The 22,026-nt window shown below is 44.7% G+C and overlaps 1 protein-coding gene across 1 annotated transcript in view; it reads right to left on the bottom strand.

Annotated features, from left to right (window-relative positions):
- Positions 1-22,026, bottom strand: part of LOC124120959 (protein ABHD18-like) — a 30,492-nt gene that overhangs the window by 1,363 nt on the left and 7,103 nt on the right. The window contains exons 5-11 of the mRNA XM_046483889.2: positions 20,409-20,490; positions 19,202-19,286; positions 17,533-17,560; positions 15,995-16,133; positions 12,901-12,990; positions 3,240-3,344; positions 603-1,210 (exon numbers count right to left, since the gene is read on the bottom strand). Coding sequence (XP_046339845.2) covers positions 603-1,210; positions 3,240-3,344; positions 12,901-12,990; positions 15,995-16,133; positions 17,533-17,560; positions 19,202-19,286; positions 20,409-20,490 — 1,137 coding nt within the window. The remainder of the gene's footprint in view (positions 1-602; positions 1,211-3,239; positions 3,345-12,900; positions 12,991-15,994; positions 16,134-17,532; positions 17,561-19,201; positions 19,287-20,408; positions 20,491-22,026) is intronic.

The following is a 22,026-nucleotide window of genomic DNA, read 5'->3' as shown; positions in this document are numbered from 1 at the left end:
ATAGCGTCAGGATGGGGATGTCACAGCTGAGAGTGGGTGACTTTTGTATTTTATGTCGCTTTGAACATTATTTCAATTATATCATGGCTTTTCAAACTGATGAGGGGGAAATGCCCAAAGTGATGCTGGTCTTAGATGTTTATCACTCTCATGAAATACATGAGCATAGGTATGGTGCTGACAAATATAGAAATATTATCATAGGGTTCTGGCACATTAAGGGGAGGCAACTCTGCATCTCCCTTCAGCTGAAAGGTGTACAGTATTTCCTGATGAACACCCAACTTATTAATTTTCATACTCAATGGCCATTATGCTATGACAACCTGATCACTATTTAGACAGTTCTAAAAATTCAGGTGAGCTGCAGAACCTTTTGGCCCTAAATTTTACTGGTAGGTCTGTGCTTCTATCATATTCCTTATGTAATCATTAAACAGAGTAACCATGGTAACATTTTGTTTTCTAATCAATGTTCTGAAAAGGATCACAAATTCAATTGCTACAAACAAAAAGAACTGTCATGAATTTGTGATAAATTAAGTTGTCCATTTGAAAATATTAGGCAAGTTTAACCCCTGCAACCTAAACACAGTGCCTACCTGAAGACAAACTGATTGAGGAGGAAGGCAGTGACATGACCTCTGTCCAGATACCGCACCTCCGAGCCGGGCCATAGCTGGTCCAGTCTCAGAACATCGTCTCGGGGGATATATGCATCTTGCATGGCTGCGACGATGATGATAAGTTCGGGGTCAATGGGTACAGAGAAGTTCCCTAGATGCGTGCACTCATCCATCACTCCTACCATAAACTGTAGGGCCTCCTTCTTCAAGGTCTTAGGGTAGCTAACCGCCTCCGACTTGCCATTAAAAGGCACACGAAATAGTTTTGATTTGGCACTAGCATGTTGTAATGTCAAAGGCTCTGTTCTCCAGTTAGCAACTTTCTGTCCAGCAGCTTGATTGGTCTTGACCGTGGCGCTGTCAGGTGGTAGACTGACCGCTGAGCTAAAGCCCCTTGCTCCAATGTCAACACTGGGAGTTCCGGGACTGGGAGTTCCGGGACTGGGAGTTCCGGGACTGGGAGTTCCGGGACTAGGGGACCGTATGTTGCCGGGTTTCTTGTCCATGTTGACGTCTGGGTCAGGGTGCCGGGATGAGAAGGCAGACACAAACTTCTTCCCCATACCATAAGCTCCACGCAGCGCCTGTGGACAGAGACAGACTGACAGACGTCATTGTGAGTGACATTAGTGACAGAGATTATTATGACTGACATTATTGTTTCATTTTTTGTTGTTTAATGCCGTACACAGCAATATTCCAGCTATATGATGGCGATCTGTAAATAATCGAGTCTGGACCAGACAATCTAGTGATTGAGATCATGAGCATCAATCCAAGCAATTGGGATACGATGACATGCATCAACCAAGTCAACGTGTCTGACCATCTGATCCTGGTTAGTCACCTTTCAGGGCAAGCATGGGTTGCTGAAGACCTATTCTACCCAGGACATTGACAGAGGTCATTGTTACTGACAGATCTTGCAATTGACAGATCACTGTGACTGACAATGTCAACTTATGTCAAGGAATGGATTGTCTGGTGCAGACCTGATTTTGTACATACCGCAATATTGTATTGCAATATATTGTCATACTTTAACCTGTATTGCGATACGTATTGCAATATATTGCGAATTTACATTTACATCAGCCTTGGCTCGCTTATTTGGGACGGTGTCGAAATCATCTGCCATTTTGTATCCCAGCAACGATCAAGGGATTGGTTTGGTTGGTTTGTTGTTTAACGTTGCACTCAGCAATATTCCAGTTATATGACGGCGGTCTGTAAATAATCGAGTCTGGACCAGACAATCCAGTGATTAATATCATGAGCATCGATCCACGCAATTGGGATCGATGACATGTATCAACCAAGTCAGCGAGCCTGACCACCCGATCCGGTTAGTCGCCTTTTACGACAAGCATAGTCACCTTTTACAGCAAGCATGGGTTGCTGAAGACCTATTCACAATCAAGGGAGATAATATGGTCACATGGTAATGCAAGCTCCTTCCTAGCACGTAGCACCTTCGTCATAATCTCGGTATAGAGAGCTCTGCCAATGGGCTATCGCTGTGAGGAGCTTGAAAGTAGTGATGTGTACACGCTAATTAATATAAAGATTGTCAGGCAAGTTGTATCAGAAAGATACTATTTTCCATCTCCATATCGATTAGGAACACATAAATATACTTATTTATATTTGCCCCAATATATTGCTATATTTACAAGTGTATCGCAGTTCGTATTACTGAAGATTTGCACCACAATATACCGGTGAACCCGTAATACCGCACACCGTCAGTAAACTACATTTATAACGCACTGATGGATATAACAAACATTTTGGGGGGTCCTGTCCATTTGCTGTATAGATGCTGTATAACTGCTGATAACAAAGTATGGTTCAAACAAACTAAAATAAGACGTCCCAGTGTTCCTGCCGGCTTTTAAAACTACCAGTCCTTGGGGTCTGGCAACTCAAAAAACTACCAGTCCTCCCTAATTTTTGTCAGTCCAGACTTTCAACAAATAAACAAATGTATGAAAATTAACTGGTTTTAATTCTTTCAACATCATGTTCAATGCAATGACGTCATCTCTGAAGTAATTTAGAGAGATCTACACGTCATTCACACAAAGTTCAGTCACAATTTTCTCCTTTTTTAAAATATTTCACTACAAATGAATATTTCACCTCATGCAAAGCAAAATGTTATTTCCTTGCACTAAATATAGACCAGGGGAAAGATTCATTTGAAATATATGCTTATATGAATATCCCCAATGTTTTGTTCAACATCAAAGATTTATAAGGTACTTTATTTGCCAGTCCACAGGGACTGGCAGTCACATGAATTACTGGTCCAAACCTATATTTACCGGTAAAAAACTGGTAATTACCGGTACATGTGAACACTGTTGTCCCTTTGAGTTCGGTATAACTGGAGTTTACCGTACTTCAGCATACACTTTCAACAGTCATTGTGCCAAGACAAGATCTCTAACCTGTGGTTGACTGTCTGCTGATGTATTTGTTGCTGAGGGGGGGACAAGGGTGTCGACAATGCAGTGAAGTACTGGCAATACATGTATGCCTGGGTTGTGGAAGGGTAGGATACAGTTTGTAAACATACTGGACCCTTTCCTGTAGTGATTTTGTATATACCTCCTCCGGTGAGTGGATCAGCTTCTTGATCTCCTGTTCGTACACATGGTCCTCGAAATACTGAGACTCCAGCACCTGCCAGGGAATAGCTGCGCTCATGACGCCCTGCAACACACATCACAGTAAAAAAAACTGCACATGCAAGCACGCACGAACGAACGCACTTAAGTCACTAAAATCAAAGAGGCTAGATTGTCATCACGCCCTGCAAAACCTACTCCTGTACTACCCTTCTCACACAGAGGGCCATCTCTGAACAGGAAACACAAAAGCATTTAAGAAGGACGAGTAATTTCATGACTTTCTGTTATTATTTGCAATGATTCAATTCCTGATAACATGGAAGGTTAAGTAGTGAGTGACTCTTGGCTGCACATTGTGTTCAGTCGTGTCCCAGTACATCACAGCGTGTCAGTGTACTCAGGGAGACACGCCCACGGGGACACATAACACAGATGCTGAACACCTTGGTGAAACCCACCAGCACTGTTGTAGGGCCAACAGACCAAGCTTGAAGTGAAAGTGAGGTGGAATGGGGTTTAACGTTGCGTCAAAGATTATTGCACTTATATAGCGGCGTGCATGCACGAGTGTCTGTGGCTGCTTGTACTAGTTGGACTGATGCTGATTTATAGTGCTAGCCTATAGAGATACCATGCTGCAGTTTAATATGAATACCCCACTCAGACACAGGATTCTGATTCAGAGCAGACCAGTCCTTGTTTTCTCCCCTGAATGCAGAGCGTCAGACAGGGTAACAACAAGTACCATCTTTTAACATATTTTGGTATGATGTGGCCAGGGATTGAACCCAGGGCTCTCTGGGTGGACGCTCTACCACTGGACCACGGAGTGGACGCTCTACCACTGGACATCGGAGTGGACGCTCCGCCACTGGACCACGGAGTGGACGCTCCACCACGGGACCATGGAGCAGATGCTCCAACACTGGACCACAGAGCGGACGCTCCACCACTGGACCACGGAGCGGATGCTCCACTACTGGACCACAGAGCGGACGCTCCACCACTGGACCACGGAGCGGATGCTCCACTACTGGACCACGGAGCGGACGCTCCACTACTGGACCACGGAGCGGATGCTCTTCCACTGGACCACGGAGCGGATGCTCTTCCACTGGACGGAGGTGGTCACAAAGATAGAAGCAGATCTCGTATTTGACGTACGGTAGGCCTGTCTCTATTACTCGATTAACCAGTCACGGTATCATTAGAATCTTCATCAAGGCAAAAAAATGTGCAAACTGGTAGGGTATTTGTTTTCCTAGTTTAATATTATTAATAGTCATATGCAGCTTATCAATATTGATATTGCTACAGTCTGACTCTCATTAAACAGTCTGCAACAATCTATCGCTGACAATCTCATCACTGTCAGAGTGGTACGTACATAGCTAAGCATTACCATTTATATTCTTATTTTTAACACAACTAGTTAATGTGACTTCTTTCAGTGGCATTTAGTAGTTGGTGTGATGAAGAAAGACAGGTTCTATGGATGAACAACTTCTTTATTACAATTAGTGCGAAAACGAAACGTCGCACTAATTGTAATAAAGAAGTTGTTCATCCATAGAACTTGTCTTTCTTCTTAAGTTAATGTGATAAGATTAATTGCAAAACACTGCTCACCCATGAACTGAAAATGCCTTCAATATGTTTCATAGGAATCAGGAACTTATTACAATATTCATAATGCATACTGGCATGTCTTGGACCTGAGAGGAGTTTTAACACAATATAGCCAACCTGTTGAAATAATAATTGTCAAGCTCAAACACACAAAAAACCATGTTAACTCTCTAAAGAGGACACAATACTAAACAAGCAAACATGTTGTAAACACCATCACCAGTAGAAATTACACCTTTACTCACTGTGTTAATCCTATTACCAGCTGTCAAACCCAGCTGTAACTGAATACGTGCAGCCTGTACTGTGATATACTACTTGATTAAATATGTATTGCACTGAACCAACATATCACAACATCCCTACACAAGTTCTACATGTGGATCTGAATAGATTTCAACAGATGGCCTCTGAATCCCAGGAAAATAATATCTATCATACTGTCATTAACAATAACAGACATGAACTTTGGTACAACATGAGTATAGCAGTGTACAGCACGAGTATACCGTGTGTATAGCAGGAGTATGACAGGGAATATTCAGTCAGTCAAGAATTGAGCAATACTTCGAAGGCCTTTCTAATTTGTATTATTACAGTGACATATGTACTTCTATTAGAGAAGGCTTTGTTCTCTCAGTTAGGTTTTAGCAGTGGCTACAGACAACATGCAATTAATTTAATCAAATATTATATAAAATGTGAACAGTTGCTTATTGTAGAAATTATATTTTTTTTGAGAGAAAAAAAGAGTGGAAATAAAAATAAAAATAACTTTTTATTTTATTAAAAGAAAAAACACATAAATAATTTTTTTTCTTTTTTTTTTCTAATTATATCAATTGCATTAAATTGCTGAGTCCATACATAGATTAACTAAATCCTCGGCATCCCAGCAACAGGAGAGGTCAGTGGACCGTGACAACGCCTATCATGGAACTAGTAGTAACAGGTGTTGTGGCGAGAACTCCTGCTCCGCTCGCTGATCTCCAAGACAACATCTGCACACAGCTATCAGCTGATCGGTGACTGGCACATTATCACCAGCAAGCATTCAGAGTTCTCTGTTCTGTGAAGTGCTTTCATGTTACACACGGACATCAGCTGTCATTAAGCTGAGTGACATAGTGAACATAGTGAACATAGTGAACGGCATGTGACGCTGAGACAGCTACATCAGGACAGACAGACAGACTTGTGCCATTAGGGCAAGAACAGATAAACCGGTGTTTAACGCCACACTCAGCAATATTCCTGCTATATGACGGCGGTTTGTAAATAATCGAGTCTTGACCAGACAATCCAGTGATTGACAACATGAGCATCGATCCACACAATTGGAAACGATGACATGCATCAACCAAGTCAGAGAGCCTGACCACCCGATCCCGTTAGTCGCCTTTTACGACAAGCATAGTCGCCTTTTACGGCAAGCATGGGTTGCTGAAGACCTATTCTACCCCAGATCTTCACGCAAGCAGTGTAACTCCCCTGTGTGAAGACCACAGAAGCAGTGTAACTTTTACAAACCTGTAGAGGTTATGAATTCTCTGATGAAATCCTCCTTGGGGCACTTATTGCATTTTCCTTGCTCAAGAAAATCTATATGACATAGTTGTAACCATTTTCCTTAATAAAAAATGTTACCACACAAAAAACTTCGTTTTTGTATGATATACGACCACCCTTACGGGGCCTCACCCCCAACGGCGCCTCACGCCAGGGGGAGCAACTCTCACCCAAATCACTTTCCATATGTCAAATGCTGACGGAATGTGGGGAGGTGGGTGGCCGTGCCCCAAGGAGGATTTCATCAGAGAATTCATAACCTCTACAGGTTTGTAAAATTCTCTTTCTGATTAAATCCTCCTTGGGGCACTTATTGCATCAAGACAGACTCCCAAAGATAATCTAGGAAGTGGCATCCGTCAGCAACAGGCGTAAATAAATACATCGTATTTGATTATTCAACAGAATAAAATATTGAGTTCAATAAATGGAACCAACCTTATCGTGAGGCACCACCGTCGAAAGGCGGGGGCTAGAGACAGGGCGTGGTCGACCATATATTATGATAAAGCCTGTTTTTGCGGCTTGTCATAAGTTGAGAACTCGAAACACCTCCCACCCCCCCACACTTTTTTGAACAAGTGATATAAGGGCGTAGATCACGAGAGACCATAACCAGCGCTGAGCTAGGCCAGAGGGTCCCCGAGGATCGAAGGAGTGCGTGCGCAAAATACGAGTATTATCGAGTAGTAAGGACTGATATTTATCCACCGCAGAAGATAAAATCCGGACCATTACTGAGCAGTATAACCGGAAGACTGTCTAAAATCTCGAATGCTCAATCAGCTAGAGATTAGAACTTTGCCCAGTTCGGAGAACTGACTGACCAAACCGAGTACGCTCGCTTGAGTGTTTGTCGAGTTGGTAAGGTTTGATGAATCGTGCTCGGCTGGCTCCAAATAGCCGCGGAGCAGATCTGCTCAATGGGCAGAGCCGCGGCGTACGCTTTTGACGCAGCCACTGCTCTAACCTAATGAGCCTTCAACCTGGTAGGGGGGTCCCTGCCTGTATGCGTATACGCTGTACAAATGTTTGAAACTATCCACCTCGAGATAGATTGTTTACTCGCAGGTGAGCCAACCTTCCTACCGCAGTAACAGCAAAATAGTTGGTTATCCTTACGGACACCCATATTTCTGCTGATATAGGCCTTGAGAGTCGTGCGGACATCCAAGACATGAGCATGTCTTGCAGTGGTCCCCGACGAGGAAGGCTGTGAAAGAGCGGGTAGCTCAATAGGAGCCGTTCACGTGGAATCGTGTGCGACCCTAGGACGGTAATAGTCCGGTAGACGAAAACTGACTGTCCCGGTGATATTTATCGACCCCATGGAAGACAGTTATTTTGGGATCGGCTGACATAACACGAATGTCGCCTACCCGTCTGCCGGACGTTACCACCACAAGGAACGCCGTCTCCCAGCTCAACAGCTGAAGAGAGAGAGACGACAGATCCCGAAAGGAAGGACCGGACAGCCAATCTAGAATGATTGACAAGTCCCAAGGGGGACTGATCCGCCGGACTGGCGGTCGGATCCTGTCCACACCTGCTAAAAAGCGCTGCACTAATGGGTGTGCACCCAGAAGTGCCCCGTCGACAGGGACGTGAAAAGCTGCGATAGCTGTAGAGTACCCTCGGACTGTTGATGCGGCCAGGCCGTCATCTAGTCGCGACTGGAGAAACTCAAGCACGGATACGAGATCTGCAGAAAAAAGATCTGCAATCCCTCTATCGACACACCTGGGCGCATAGCAGGCCTATCTATCGTACTGAACGTTTGTCGAATCCCTCCGCGAAGCCAGTATTGTGTCTGCAACTCGTGCAGGAATACCGCTCTTCTGGAGGCGATTCCTGACAGTGGCCAAGCCACCCATTGAATCCTGAGATTCGGGTGGAGGGCCCCGTTCTGGGATAGGAGGTCCGGTCGTAAAGGTAATATAACAGGAGGCTGAGCCAGAAACCTGAGTATTACTGGAAACCCACTCTGCGCCGACTAAAGAGGTGCCAGGAGCACAATTAGTCGCGCAGGCTGAGTGCCTAGCTGAGACAGGACCTTGGAAATCAGAGGTACTGGGGAGAATGCCCACAGAACTGTCCGTCCAATCTAGCTGAAAGGCGTCCGGTGCCACCGACCTCGGGTCGTGGACTCGGGAGCAGAACGTTGGTGTCTGGTTATTTAACCCAGACGCAAACAGATCCACCTGTAACGACCTGTATAACAGGGAGAAAATCCCGAATATCCCCGGGTCGAGCCTCCACTTGTGAGGAGCGAGGATCCGGCAAGACAGAGCGTCCGCACGGACGTTGTCCACCCCCGGGAGATAAACAGGTAGCACCCTGATATCGTGAGAGTCGCACTATAGTAGGAACTGCCACGTCTTTCGTCGAAGCGACGGAGACGCCGTTCCCCCCTGCTTCCGGATGTAAGTCATCGCCGTTTGGTTGTCCATCTCTAGACGAACCACTTGGCCACGAAGCAGATCCGGGAAGCGTTGGAACACCAACCTGACCGCTCTCAGTTCTAGCACATTGATATGCAGTTTGATCTCCTGCTGGGACCATAGTCCCGAGGCAGTGTGATCATTCAGAACGCCTCCCCAGCCGGAGAGTGACGCGTCTGTTTGAACTGTGAGAGACGGAACGGGAGTGATTCCCGACCTCGGTCCACCACTGGAGGTGTGTAATGAGCCACTACGGAGTCTCGAGCACAGTCTCGAGATCTTCCGAGTTCGCCCAAAGTCGACGGAGTGCTTGTTGAATGGGACTCATTCTCAAGCGCGCCCGCCAGACCAAATCCACTGTCGCCGCCATGTTGTCCAGTAACTGGAGCCATGTACGAGCAGTGTGACTTGCGCTTAAGGGACTTGATATCTTGTGACAGAGATACACGTCCTCTCACCGTGTTGAAATTAGCCACTAGGAAGACTAGATTCTGAGTGGGGCTCAGATCTGACTTCTTGAGATTGACCATCCACCCTAGAGTGATCAGAATATCTATCACTTGTTGTGTAGCTATCTGACTCAGGGATTGCAATAGAGCTCTTAGTAACCCAGTCGTCGAGGTACGGATGGCAGAACCGACCTTTTGACCTGGCCACTTGGGCGGGAATCAACATCAGCTTGGTGAACACCCTCGGGGCCGTGGAGATCCCGAATGGTAGAACCCTGAACTGATAACACCTCCCGTCGAAAGAAAACCTCAGGTATTTCTTGAACTCTGGATGTATTGGTATGTGGAGATTGGCTAACGTCAATAGACTTAAAATACGCCTTTCTCCTGTCTCGACAGTTGAGATCACTGTTTGGTGACTAGGAAACAAGTCGAGTAGAAGCCCTCGCTTTCCTGTCCCTCGGGACCCGGTTCGATCGCAGCTTTCATAAGAAGTGCGTCGACCTCGGCACGGAGGAATTCCGCCTTCTCTCGGGTAGCAGGCACCGGTGTGTGCTTTATCCCGGAAAAGTGGAGGAGCGGATGAGTTTTCCCGATAACTTGCGACTATGGGTTCACCCGGGGCTCTTCGGGCGCTAATGGGAACCCATCGTTCCCAGCCCCGCGAAAAAGCTGTTGGCCTCGACCAGCTGCCTTGCCCCGGCCCGTGCCTCTCTTGCTCCTCACGGCGCCCTTATACCTGAAGGAAGCGGCGGCTTCCAAGCAGGTGTGGACGTCTGACCCGTGCGTTAGCGTAGGAGGGGACAATTGGAGAGGCCCACTTACGCGGTTTTAACGCTTGGTACCTCCAACAAGGCCTTATGAGTCTTTGATGGAAGTATACAATTGAGCAGCCTCTCGGACCGCCTGCTGAGCCCCAGGGAAGAGGGTGGCACCCTCTTATACGGCAAAGCAAGTAGGTCTTGGCGTGTGTAAGTCGAGTATTTAGATACCGACATCCACCGCCTGCGCATGCACATAACAGCGCACATCATCTGCGATGCACAGCTACGAATAGCGTCCCGCGCAAGATAATGTTAGTTGCGCGGCCAACTCCGAAGAGTCGGCCGGCCCCTCTCCCGGTAACTCCCTCTGTACAGCCGACAGATACGCGGAGTGTACGGACACACGGAGCTGTTGGCATGCATTATGATATTGCTCCTCGAAGCATATGTAAGCAGCCTTCAACTCCGCACCGCACACGGGAAAGGGGGGGCAACCGCCGGCCCTGCTTGACCTTAGTCAAGTTGGGTGTCTCCGACTCTGGCATGGGCGCAGCAACCTGAGGCAGTACATGGACAATCCTGTCCCGCACGTGTCTCTGCACCCGGCCCGAGGCCGAGTCCCGGTGCCGAGGTGCCGGAGGTTCAAGGGAACCCACCTGGCACTGGGCTAGGTATCCACTAGTGAAAGCCTTGGCCTCGGAAGAGGCGTCTGGCTCCGCTAGGGTAAATTGTGCGTCGGTAGTGCACGGGCCGGTGCCCGCCACCACTACGCTGGGGAGCGACCTCGAGCCGGAGCCGAAGCTCGGTCTCGGATCGTCCCCGAGACAAGGGGAACCAACCTGGCTCCGGGCTAGGTATCCACTAGTGGACGCCTCGGCCTCGGAAGAGGCGTCTGGCTCCGCTAGGGAAAATTGTGCGTCGGTAGTGCACGGGCCGGTGCCCGCCACCACTACGCTGGGGAGCGACCTCGAGCCGGAGCCGAAGCTCGGTCTCGGATCGTCCCCGAGACAAAGGGAACCAACCTGGCTCCGGGCTAGGTATCCACTAGTGGACGCCTCGGCCTCGGAAGAGGCGTCTGGCTCCGCTAGGGAAAATTGTGCGTCTGTAGTGCACTGGCCGGTGCCCGCCACCACTACGCTGGGGAGCGACCTCGAGCCGGAGCCGAAGCTCGGTCTCGGATCGTCCCCGAGACCAAGGGAACCCCCCTGGCTCCGGGCTACGAATCCACTAGTGAAAGCCTCGGCCTCGGAAGAGGCGTCTGGCTCCGCTAGGGAAAAATTGTGCGTCGGTAGTGCACGGGCCGGCGCCCGCCACCCCTCCGCTGGGGAGTGACCTCGAGCTCGGTCTGAGATCGTCCCCGAGACCAAGTTGCCTGCCTCGGCCGACGCCGGGCATATCACAAGGTCTCGAAGCCGCGTCCGGCGCCGACAACGGGGAAGGCTCGGTCCGCATCTCCTCTCGGAGCTGAGACTTTACCTCCTCCATCATCGACGCCATCTGCGACTTAAGTAACGCAGAAAAGTCTGCCAAAGACAGTGCAGGAGAGGGTGCAGTGCTTACTACGGGGACCCTCGAGCCTTCTCCCCCGGCCCCCGGAGAGGGAGCGGGGGAGACAATCTCGGCAGCTTTTTTACCCTTTTTAGATGGGGAGAGGGGGATGTCTTAGTAGATCTGATATCTACCCCCGCCTTTAATAGACCTCTTTAAAGTGGAACAAGTCAACTTGTCTCTTTTGGGGGCCCCGGGGGGTAAAGGCAATGTCCTCCGCCAGACATATTCGGCAGCGTTCGTGCCTGTCTTAGAACAACCCGTACACAGTTTGAAGGTCTTGTAAACAAGACCGTAATTTCTGAGGTGGGCGGGAAGGGTATCAACGTGTATCAGTGCGATATAAAGATCGGAAAGAAACGTGCATAAATTGTGAAACTAGAAGCAAAGGCGTAATGTAGAATGCGATTTGTAACGCGATACTAATAGCCAATGTGTAGTATAATTATAACACCAAAGGGGCGTGTTACGCGCTAAGGTGTAAAAACCCGTAAAAAAGGTAAGTGTAGTTTATGAATTAACACACCACCTTGGGTTTTGTAAAGGAAAAAATTGTAGACCAATGCTGTATGATATAACAAAACCCCAAGCCGTTTCTTAATGGCCTTGGTGTTACATGTATCAGCCCGTGGAACTACAATATGGACGCCATTACGGCCATTTGAATTCAAAGGTACCGTGCACGTGGCGTATTATTACAACTCTATAACTTCACAATGCGAGGTATTACGCCTTTGCAAAGAAAGAAATGTACCATACATACAGTTTGGTCAGCCATGGTTCTTGTCGAACGATAGATTTCTCTTATTTTTGTCTTGTGTGAAAAATCAACACGTCTGTCTCTTACAGATGACATAAGGAAAGTGATTTGGGTGAGAGTTGCTCCCCCTGGCGTGAGGCGCCGTTGGGGGTGAGGCCCCGTAAGGGTGGTCGTATATCATACAAAAACGAAGTTTTTTGTGTGGTAACATTTTTTATTAAGGAAAATGGTTACAACTATGTCATATAGATTTTCTTGAGCAAGGAAAATGCAATAAGTGCCCCAAGGAGGATTTAATCAGAAAGAGAATCACCTGTGTGAAGACCACGGAAGCAGTGTAACTCACCTGTGTGAAGACCACAGAAGCAGTGTAACTCACCTGTGTGAAGACCACAGAAGCAGTGTAACTCACCTGTGTGAAGACCACAGAAGCAGTGTAACTCACCTGTGTGAAGACCACGGAAGCAGTGTAACTCACCTGTGTGAAGACCACGGAAGCAGTACTCCAGGAAAGGCATGGTACCAGCGTCAGCGGCTTGCACCAGTTGGAGGCTGCCAGGGAGGCCATCTAGGAGAGCATCAACAGGGTGTCTACATTTATCATCCAAAACTGGCTCCCACAGGAGATATCGCTTGGATGAGATAAAGCGATATCTACATTGTAGATATCGCTGCAATGAAATTGCATCACAATGCTTTGCAGACCATTGTGATGTCATTGGTTAACATGACATCACAATCAAATTACATCACTAATGGCTCTGCTACAGAAGCTGTTAGCAGTACTTTTTACACTGAACATATTGCATATTTACTTTCTACAAACTGAAAAAGTTGGAAGAAGAATGATGTCAGATGATAAATAAAATCTCATCCTCGCGTCTTTTAATATAAAATATAACAACACTCATTGATAAAAGTGGAAATACTCATCAGCCTTGTAGTTTTCCCACTTTTATCAACAAGTGTTGATATATTTGATATCAAAAGACACTCGGGTGAGATTCTCTATATCTAAATACATCCACCTGCCCCTGGAGATATAAATACATCCACCTTCCCATGGAGATTAACATACATCCACCTTCCCATGAATTTACATACATCCACCTTCCCCTGGAGATTTACATACAACCACCTTCCCCTGGAGATTTAAATATATCACCTTCCCCTGGAGATTTACATACATCCACCTTCCCCTGGAGATTTACATACATCACCTTCCCCTGGAGATATAAATACATCCACCTTCCCCTGGAGATATAAATACATCCACCTTCCCCTTGAGATTTACATACATCCACCTTCCCCTGGAGATTAACATACATCCAAATTCCCCTTGAGATATAAATACATACACCTTCCCCTTGAAATTTACATACATCCACCTTCCCATGGAGATTTACATACATCCATCTTCCCCTGGAGATTTACATACATCCACCTTTCCCTGCAGATTTACATAATTCCACCTTCCTCTGCAGATTTACATACACCCACCTTCCTCTGCAGATTTACATACATCCACCTTCCCCCTTGAGATTTACATACATACATCTACCTTCCCCCTTGAGATTTACATACATCCACCTTCCCCCTTGAGATTTACATACATCCACCTTCCCCTGGAGATTTACATACATCCACCTTCCTCTGCAGATTTACATACATCCACCTTCCCCCTTGAGATTTACATACATCACCTTCCCCTGGAGATTTACATAATTCCACCTTCCCCTGGAGATTTACATACATCCACCTTCCTCTGCAGATTTACATACATCCACCTGCCCCTGGTGATTTACATACATCCACCTTCCCTTCCCCTGGAGATTTACACATATCCACCTTCCTCTGCAGATTTTCATAGATCCCCTGGAGATTTACATATATCACCTTCCCCTGGAGATTTGCATACATCCACCTTCCCCTGGAGATTTACATACAACCACCTTCCCCTGGAGATTTAAATATATCACCTTCCCCTGGAGATTTACATACATCCACCTTCCCCTGGAGATATAAATACATCCACCTTCCCCTGGAGATATAAATACATCCACCTTCCCCTGGAGATTTACATACATCCACCTTCCCCTGCAGATTTACATACATCCATCTTCCCCTGGAGATTTACATACATCACCTTCCCCTGGAGATATAAATTCATCCACCTTCCCCTGGAGATATAAATACATCCACCTTCCCCTGCAGATTTACATACATCCATCTTCCCCTGGAGATTTACATACATCCACCTTCCCCTGCAGATTTACATACATCCACCTGCCCCTGGTGATTAACATACATCCACCTTCCCCTGGAGATATAAATACATCCACCTTCCCCTGGAGATATAAATACATCCACCTTCCCCTGGAGATTTACATACATCCACCTTCCCCTGGAGATTTACATACATCACCTTCCCCTGGAGATATAAATTCATCCACCTTCCCCTCGAGATTTACATACATCCACCTTCCCCTGGAGATTTACATACATCCACATTCCCCTTGAGATATAAATACATCCACCTTCCCCTTGGAATTTACATACATCCATCTTCCCATGGAGATTTACATACATCCATCTTCCCATGGAGATTTACATACATCCACCTTTCCCTGCAGATTTACATAATTCCACCTTCCCCTTGAGATTTACATACATCCACCTTCCTCTGCAGATTTACATACATCCACCTTCCCCTGCAGATTTACATACATCCACCTTCCCCTGCAGATTTTCATAGATCCTCTGGAGATTTACATACATCACCTTCCCCTGGAGATTTACATACATCCATCTTCCCCTGGAGATTTACATACATCCACCTTCCCCTGCAGATTTACATACATCCACCTTCCCCTGCAGATTTACATACATACATCTACCTTTCCCTGGAGATTTACATACATCCACCTTCCCTTCCCCTGCAGATTTACATACATCCACCTTCCCCTGGAGATTTACATACATCCCCCTTCCCCTGCAGATTTACATACATCCACCTTCCCCTGCAGATTTTCATAGATCCTCTGGAGATTTACATACATCACCTTCCCCTGGAGATTTACATACATCCATCTTCCCCTGGAGATTTACATACATCCACCTTCCCCTGGAGATTTACATACATCCACCTTCCCCTGCAGATTTACATACATACATCTACCTTCCCCTCGAGATTTACATACATCCACCTTCCCTTCCCCTGCAGATTTACATACATCCACCTTCCCCTGGAGATTTACATACATCCCCCTTCCCCTGGAGATTTACATACATCCATCTTCCCCTGGAGATTTACATACATCCACCTTCCCCTGCAGATTTACATACATCCACCTTCCCCTGGAGATTTACATACATACATCACCTTCACCTGCAGATTTACATACATCCACCTTCCCCTGGAGATTTACATACATCCCTCTTCCCCTGGATATTTACATACAACCACCTTCCCATGGAGATTTACATACATCCACCTTCCCCAGGAGATGTTGAGGCATCTCCAAGCCTGGCCTGCCCCATCCCAGCCTGTGTGAGTCTTGGTCAGTACTTACATGTCCCCCCATGGAGATGCCGGTGATCCCGAGGGGCCCCCAGCCCTGATTTTCACACCAGTGCAAGAGCACCTGGGACTCCAGTATCAGGGCAGCTCCCATCACAAACAAGTCACTCACGTTATGGAGGCTCGATCGTCTGAAACAAATCAAACTGCCTTCAATTCTGATCCCGCTAAGAGGCACACATGATATGTAAACAACATCAGTGATATATCAGTCATATAAACATGGGAACAGTGTGACAGATTACTCTTGGAGAAAAGACCAGAGTAAGACTGGGAATGGCGTGGACTGAGCATGGATCATCATCAGCATGATCAGTATCATCAGTGTCATTCTGAGATTCAAACAATGGCCTGCGGATGGGGGACACAATTGATACTTGATCCAAAGCAAAAAGTCAGGTAAATGTCTTAGGTGATGAATAAGTCTGATTTCAGTTCTAATACAGATCACAATCATATATATATACTCATATTCAAGAGATATTATATTGGTTTGATGTGCCAACGAACATACTGGTATATATATATATATATATATATATATATATATATATATATATATATATATATATATACTTGTGTGAACCGATGCTCATGAACGCATCACATATGACGTCATCAATCCATGACTCGAGATGCACCATTTGGCTTGTGCAGGATTAGCGTGTAAAATTTGGAAATCACATACAGCATATTGTGACAAGAATAAAGTCACTCTGTAATAACACTTGACTGATTGCTAGTGTTGTCCTTAATTGGTACACATTTGAAACATCTCAAGTACCTATGAGACCCTGTCTTTATTTGTGATCAAGTGCATGTGAGACCCTGTCTCTATTTGTGATCAAGTACCTATGAGACCCTGTCTCTATTTGTGATCAAGTACCTGTGAGACCCTGTCTTTATTTGTGATCAAGTACCTATGAGACCCTGTCTCTATTTGTGATCAAGTACCTGTGAGACCCTGTCTTTATTTGTGATCAAGTACCTGTGAGACCCTGTCTCTATTTGTGATCAAGTATCTGTGAGACCCTGTCTCTATTTGTGATCAAGTATCTGTGAGACCCTGTCTCTATTTGTGATCAAGTACCTGTGAGACCCTGTCTCTATTTGTGATCAAGTACCTATGAGACCCTGTCTCTATTTGTGATCAAGTACATGTGAGACCCTGTCTATATTTGTGATCAAGTACCTATGAGACCCTATCTCTATTTGTGATCAAGTACCTGTGAGACCCTGTCTCTATTTGTGATCAAGTACCTGTGAGACCCTGTCTCTATTTGTGATCAAGTACCTATGAGACCCTGTCTCTATTTGTGATCAAGTACCTGTGAGACCCTGTCTCTATTTGTGATCAAGTACCTGTGAGACCCTGTCTCTATTTGTGATCAAGTACCTGTGAGACCCTGTCTTTATTTGTGATCAATTACCTGTGAGACCCTGTCTCTATTTGTGATCAAGTACCTAGCTGTGAGACCCTGTCTCTATTTGTGATCAAGTACATGCATAGTGTTCCAACTGGGTACTTACAACTGGTACTTTGGTTTCCTCTCCCCATCTGATGCTTCATAAGGAAAACACATGGCAACATTCACCATACGACAACCCTACAATTCAAGGGAGATAAGTCAGGAGTGAATATGGACAATGCTTATAGTTATAGATGGTAACCAACCACTAGGGTATCAAATCTCCCTTCCGTTGATGATGAACACCTTGGACCTTCTCGCCACCACTGCCTCGTTTCGAAAGTTTCTCTTATCACAAAAGTTCTCTGGCTCATGAGCTTGAGATCAACAACCATGGTTCAACATGCCGATTCTGAAGGTGAGTGCACCATAGATCTATCGTCACTCAAACTCTCCACCTTGTATGGGCAAGCCATTGACATATTTAATCAAATCAGAAGACTATTTTAAATGAACTGTTAGCAGTACTTTTTACACTTAAGACACTGCTTATTACTGTCTACAAACTGAAAAATTTGGAAGAAATATGTTGGATGATAAATAAAATCTCACCCTCATGTCTTTTGATATCAAATATATCAACACTTGTTGATAAAAGTCGAAAAACTCCTCAGAAAGCCTTGTAGTTTTGCCACTTTTATCAACACTCACATAAATCATGTTAATAGAGTGACACAGTTCTATCTTCCTATATTGGAGTTTATTGTCCTGCAGGTTCACATGGGTAGAAACAATGACATACATAACACAGCTCACAATAAACGATGGAATCGAGTGGAAGATTTAGTGCTTCTCATCAAGTGAGAGTGGAGTGTGGTTAGTTTGTATACACCAGTTCATCAAGCTGTGACGACAGTCTTAACCGTGTATGACTAAGTCATTGTGCTTAGCAACCTGTCAAATCTTCGTAAAATTATAAGCCAATCACTACAAACCCACACAGTGAAAATGTCCAGTACAGCAAATCACACAACACTGCTCATATACGTTCACAGAAATGCTCTTACACGTCTAAACACTAACACAGTGACCTGATCCATCTCATTTGGAATTTCCTGCTTTTGACAAATTTCATGGAAGTTAGATCACGTCAAACAGTTGAAGTTAAGTTTGTGATGACATTATTTAATCGAACAGCTATCACCCCATAAGTCTACAGTCTTAATGTTATCGTTTTCTTGTTAGTTTCTAAATTCAAACGTAGAGCTACTTCCATTAATTCCATGATATATTTTAGGCCAGGGGTCGACACTTGCATGAAATTGGTGATGCATTAATTTCACCATTTTCAGTACGAAATCATGGAATGGAAATATGATACACTGCATAATGAGGGATACCACTTATGCTGACGTCACATTATCACCCAGATGAGCAGGAAAAGGGAAAAAGCAAAAGTAAATATATTTCTGTAGAAGTACCATCTTCCGGAGGCAAGGGAGTTAACTGACTATAAAAGTTCAGTTTCCACTCATGCTGAACTATGCTGAAATTTCTTGGCTCGTTCGTAGCGCCACCAGTGATTCTTACGGGTTATGTCCCTTCTATTTCCCCACTACTGACCAATCAGATTCCACCTCTCATATCACTTTCATTTGCTTCAAACAAAATAAATGCAGGAATTGTTTGCTGGAGATCTATTCTAACACTGAATCCCCACGGGGCATGAGTGATATCTTCCTCCAGAACATCAGGCAATATCTGTTGCCTGGCAACACAGACAAGGATACAGTATGGGTTTTCCAGCAGTATGGATGCGATGCCGGCTTCCTTCAGGAGCGGCCGCGCCATCAAGGTTCTCCTCCGCCAGAAGAACTGTGGACATGAACAGTGAGAAGTGGAAGCTGACATCCAGAGGTGACCAGCAATAAGGTGGTCAGAGAACAGTAATGGACATCTCTATCAGTGTGGCAATCAAACTACGACACCTGTCTGACAATCAACCCGTGTAACTTCATGGCTACTTGCTGGAGATTCAATGTCCATTAGCACCCAGATTTAAGAAAGAAAGGGGGTTGTGCTTATTACTTTGTCATGAGTGGAAACACCAGTGTTGTTTTACGCTGCAGTCAACAATATTCCAGCTTGAAAGCTGGTTGGTTTGTTGTTTTACGCCGCACTCAGCAAAATTCCAGCTATATGACGGCAGTCTGTAAATAATCGAGTCCAGTGATTAATATCATGTGCATCGATCCACGCAATTGGGATCGATGACATGCATCAACCAAGTCAGCGAGCCTGACCAACTGATCCCGTTAGTCGCCTTTTACGACAAGCATAGTCGCCTTTTACAGCAAGCATGGGTTGCTGAAGACCTATTCTACCCCGGAATCTTCACGGGTCTCCAGCTTGAGAGCACAGTCCTGTACGAACAAATGTTTGTCCTTTGGCTCACATACAGTCCTGTTCTGAGGATGTACTGCATGTTTGTATTATACATGGTTTGTGAGTACTTGGCTGTGCTCTAAGAGTAAGACACATAGGACTTGTGCATGTACTTTATTGGGACAAAACTGCACCTTGACGTTTATTCTTCCAAATGTACCTTTTCATCCCCATGAAGTCACTCATCCTGCATCAATTACAAGGCTAGATTGTAATTAATGGATCCACAGCTCGTCTATTTAAAAATTAATGTTACAATACACCATGCGTATAACAGTGGTCTGTAAACAATAGAACTGAACCAGACAATCCAGTAATTGACATGACCTTTGATCCACCCAATATGGACACGATTTCATGTAATCAACCAAGTCACTGAGCCAGACCACCTGATCCACTGACTCGCCTCTTACGACAAACATGGAGCTTCTTCTACTGGAGATTGCAACACGATACCTGAGAGAGTATGGTACTACATTACCTCAAACACATAGCAACATTGTTACACACTTGCAAATTAATACTGTCCCAATTGTTGTAGGTTAAACTCACATGGTCTCCGGTGCCAGCCAGATGAAGACAGACAGGTTTTAACTTGCCATGTTTCCAATTCTTTGGCAAAATAATCTGAAAACTGTAAATGAAAAATAATAGAAGCAACATCTTTCCAAGTCTCATGTAACATACTGTGTAATATACTTTAACTTCCTTAGCTGTCAAGTTCGGGTTGAAAGATGAATTGAATTATCCAAACATCGCAGTTGTCCATTGACTGAAGCAATCCACTGATGACATGCTCAAATATCATCAGTAAACATCAATGCTGTGCCACACAATCCACTGATGACAAGCTCAAATGTCATCAGTAAACATTAATGCTGTGACACACAATCCACTGATGACAAGCTCAAATATCATCAGTAAACATCAATGCTGTGCCACACAATCCACTGATGACAAGCTCAAATATCATCAGTAAACATCAATGCTGTGACACAATCCACTGATGACAAGCTCAAATGTCATCAGTAAACATCAATGCTGTGCCACACAATCCACTGATGACAAGCTCAAATGTCATCAGTAAACATCAATGCTGTGCCACACAATCCACTGATGACAAGCTCAAATGTCATCAGTAAACATCAATGCTGTGACACACAATCCACTGATGACAAGCTCAAATGTCATCAGTAAACATCAATGCTGTGACACACAATCCACTGATGACAAGCTCAAATGTCATCAGTAAACATCAATGCTGTGCCACACAATCCACTGATGACAAGCTCAAATGTCATCAGTAAACATCAATGCTGTGCCACACAATCCACTGATGACAAGCTCAAATATCATCAGTGAACATAAATCTTGTTTTAATCTTGTTAAATACACTTTTATCATTTTCATGATACACAATGTTGTAAATATATTACTTATTCTTCAAAGTCATGATACATAAGTGTGTATTGTGATCTTAAATGATTGCTAGAATAACCAATTAGGATATAATGTACTTAGTTTAGCGACCATATTGTTATAAGGTGCTTTCAGTAATTTATATAGTTTATAGCTTGTAGCTGTATCTGCTACAAGACATTTATCGCTAGCAATAATTTATAGCTTACAGCCATAAATGTCGATAATATATTGTACAGTATTTTAGTACACTAAGTCTTGCATGAGTTAGTTGATTATTATGTACATAGTTCTATGAAACATATGCACTGGTGTAGTGCATATATATATATATATTATTATTATTATTACTGTGAGTGTGAGTGTGAGAGAGACTGTGCGCATTTTAAATACATGTTACTTAATTGTGTCATTTTATTATTAGTTAGGCATAGAGGCACATATAAAGCCATACTGTTGGCATTGACGTGATGAGCCTGCGTCCCTGAGACGAGGTTGGTACATGTATTTATGTGCTAATAGTTGTATGTATATATTGTTATACTTTGATGTGTATTGTATCATAAAGATGGTATTTGTAGTTGTAATAATATACTGATGGTTGTACTTAAATACGTACTTAAATTCATGCTCATGGTAAACAGTAAATGTAATATGTTTGTTTAATTATAGATTGTTCTAATTGTATATTACTAATTCAACCTTATTATAGTATGTTTGGGGGAATTATCCTCCATAGACATAGTGTGGT

Source organism: Haliotis rufescens, unplaced genomic scaffold, assembly GCF_023055435.1.
Source record: "Haliotis rufescens isolate VD_foot unplaced genomic scaffold, xgHalRufe1.0.p SCAF_50, whole genome shotgun sequence".
NCBI lineage: Eukaryota > Metazoa > Mollusca > Gastropoda > Lepetellida > Haliotidae > Haliotis > Haliotis rufescens.
Note: the sequence above shows the minus strand (reverse complement) of the source record. Positions and strands in the feature narration are given on the sequence as shown.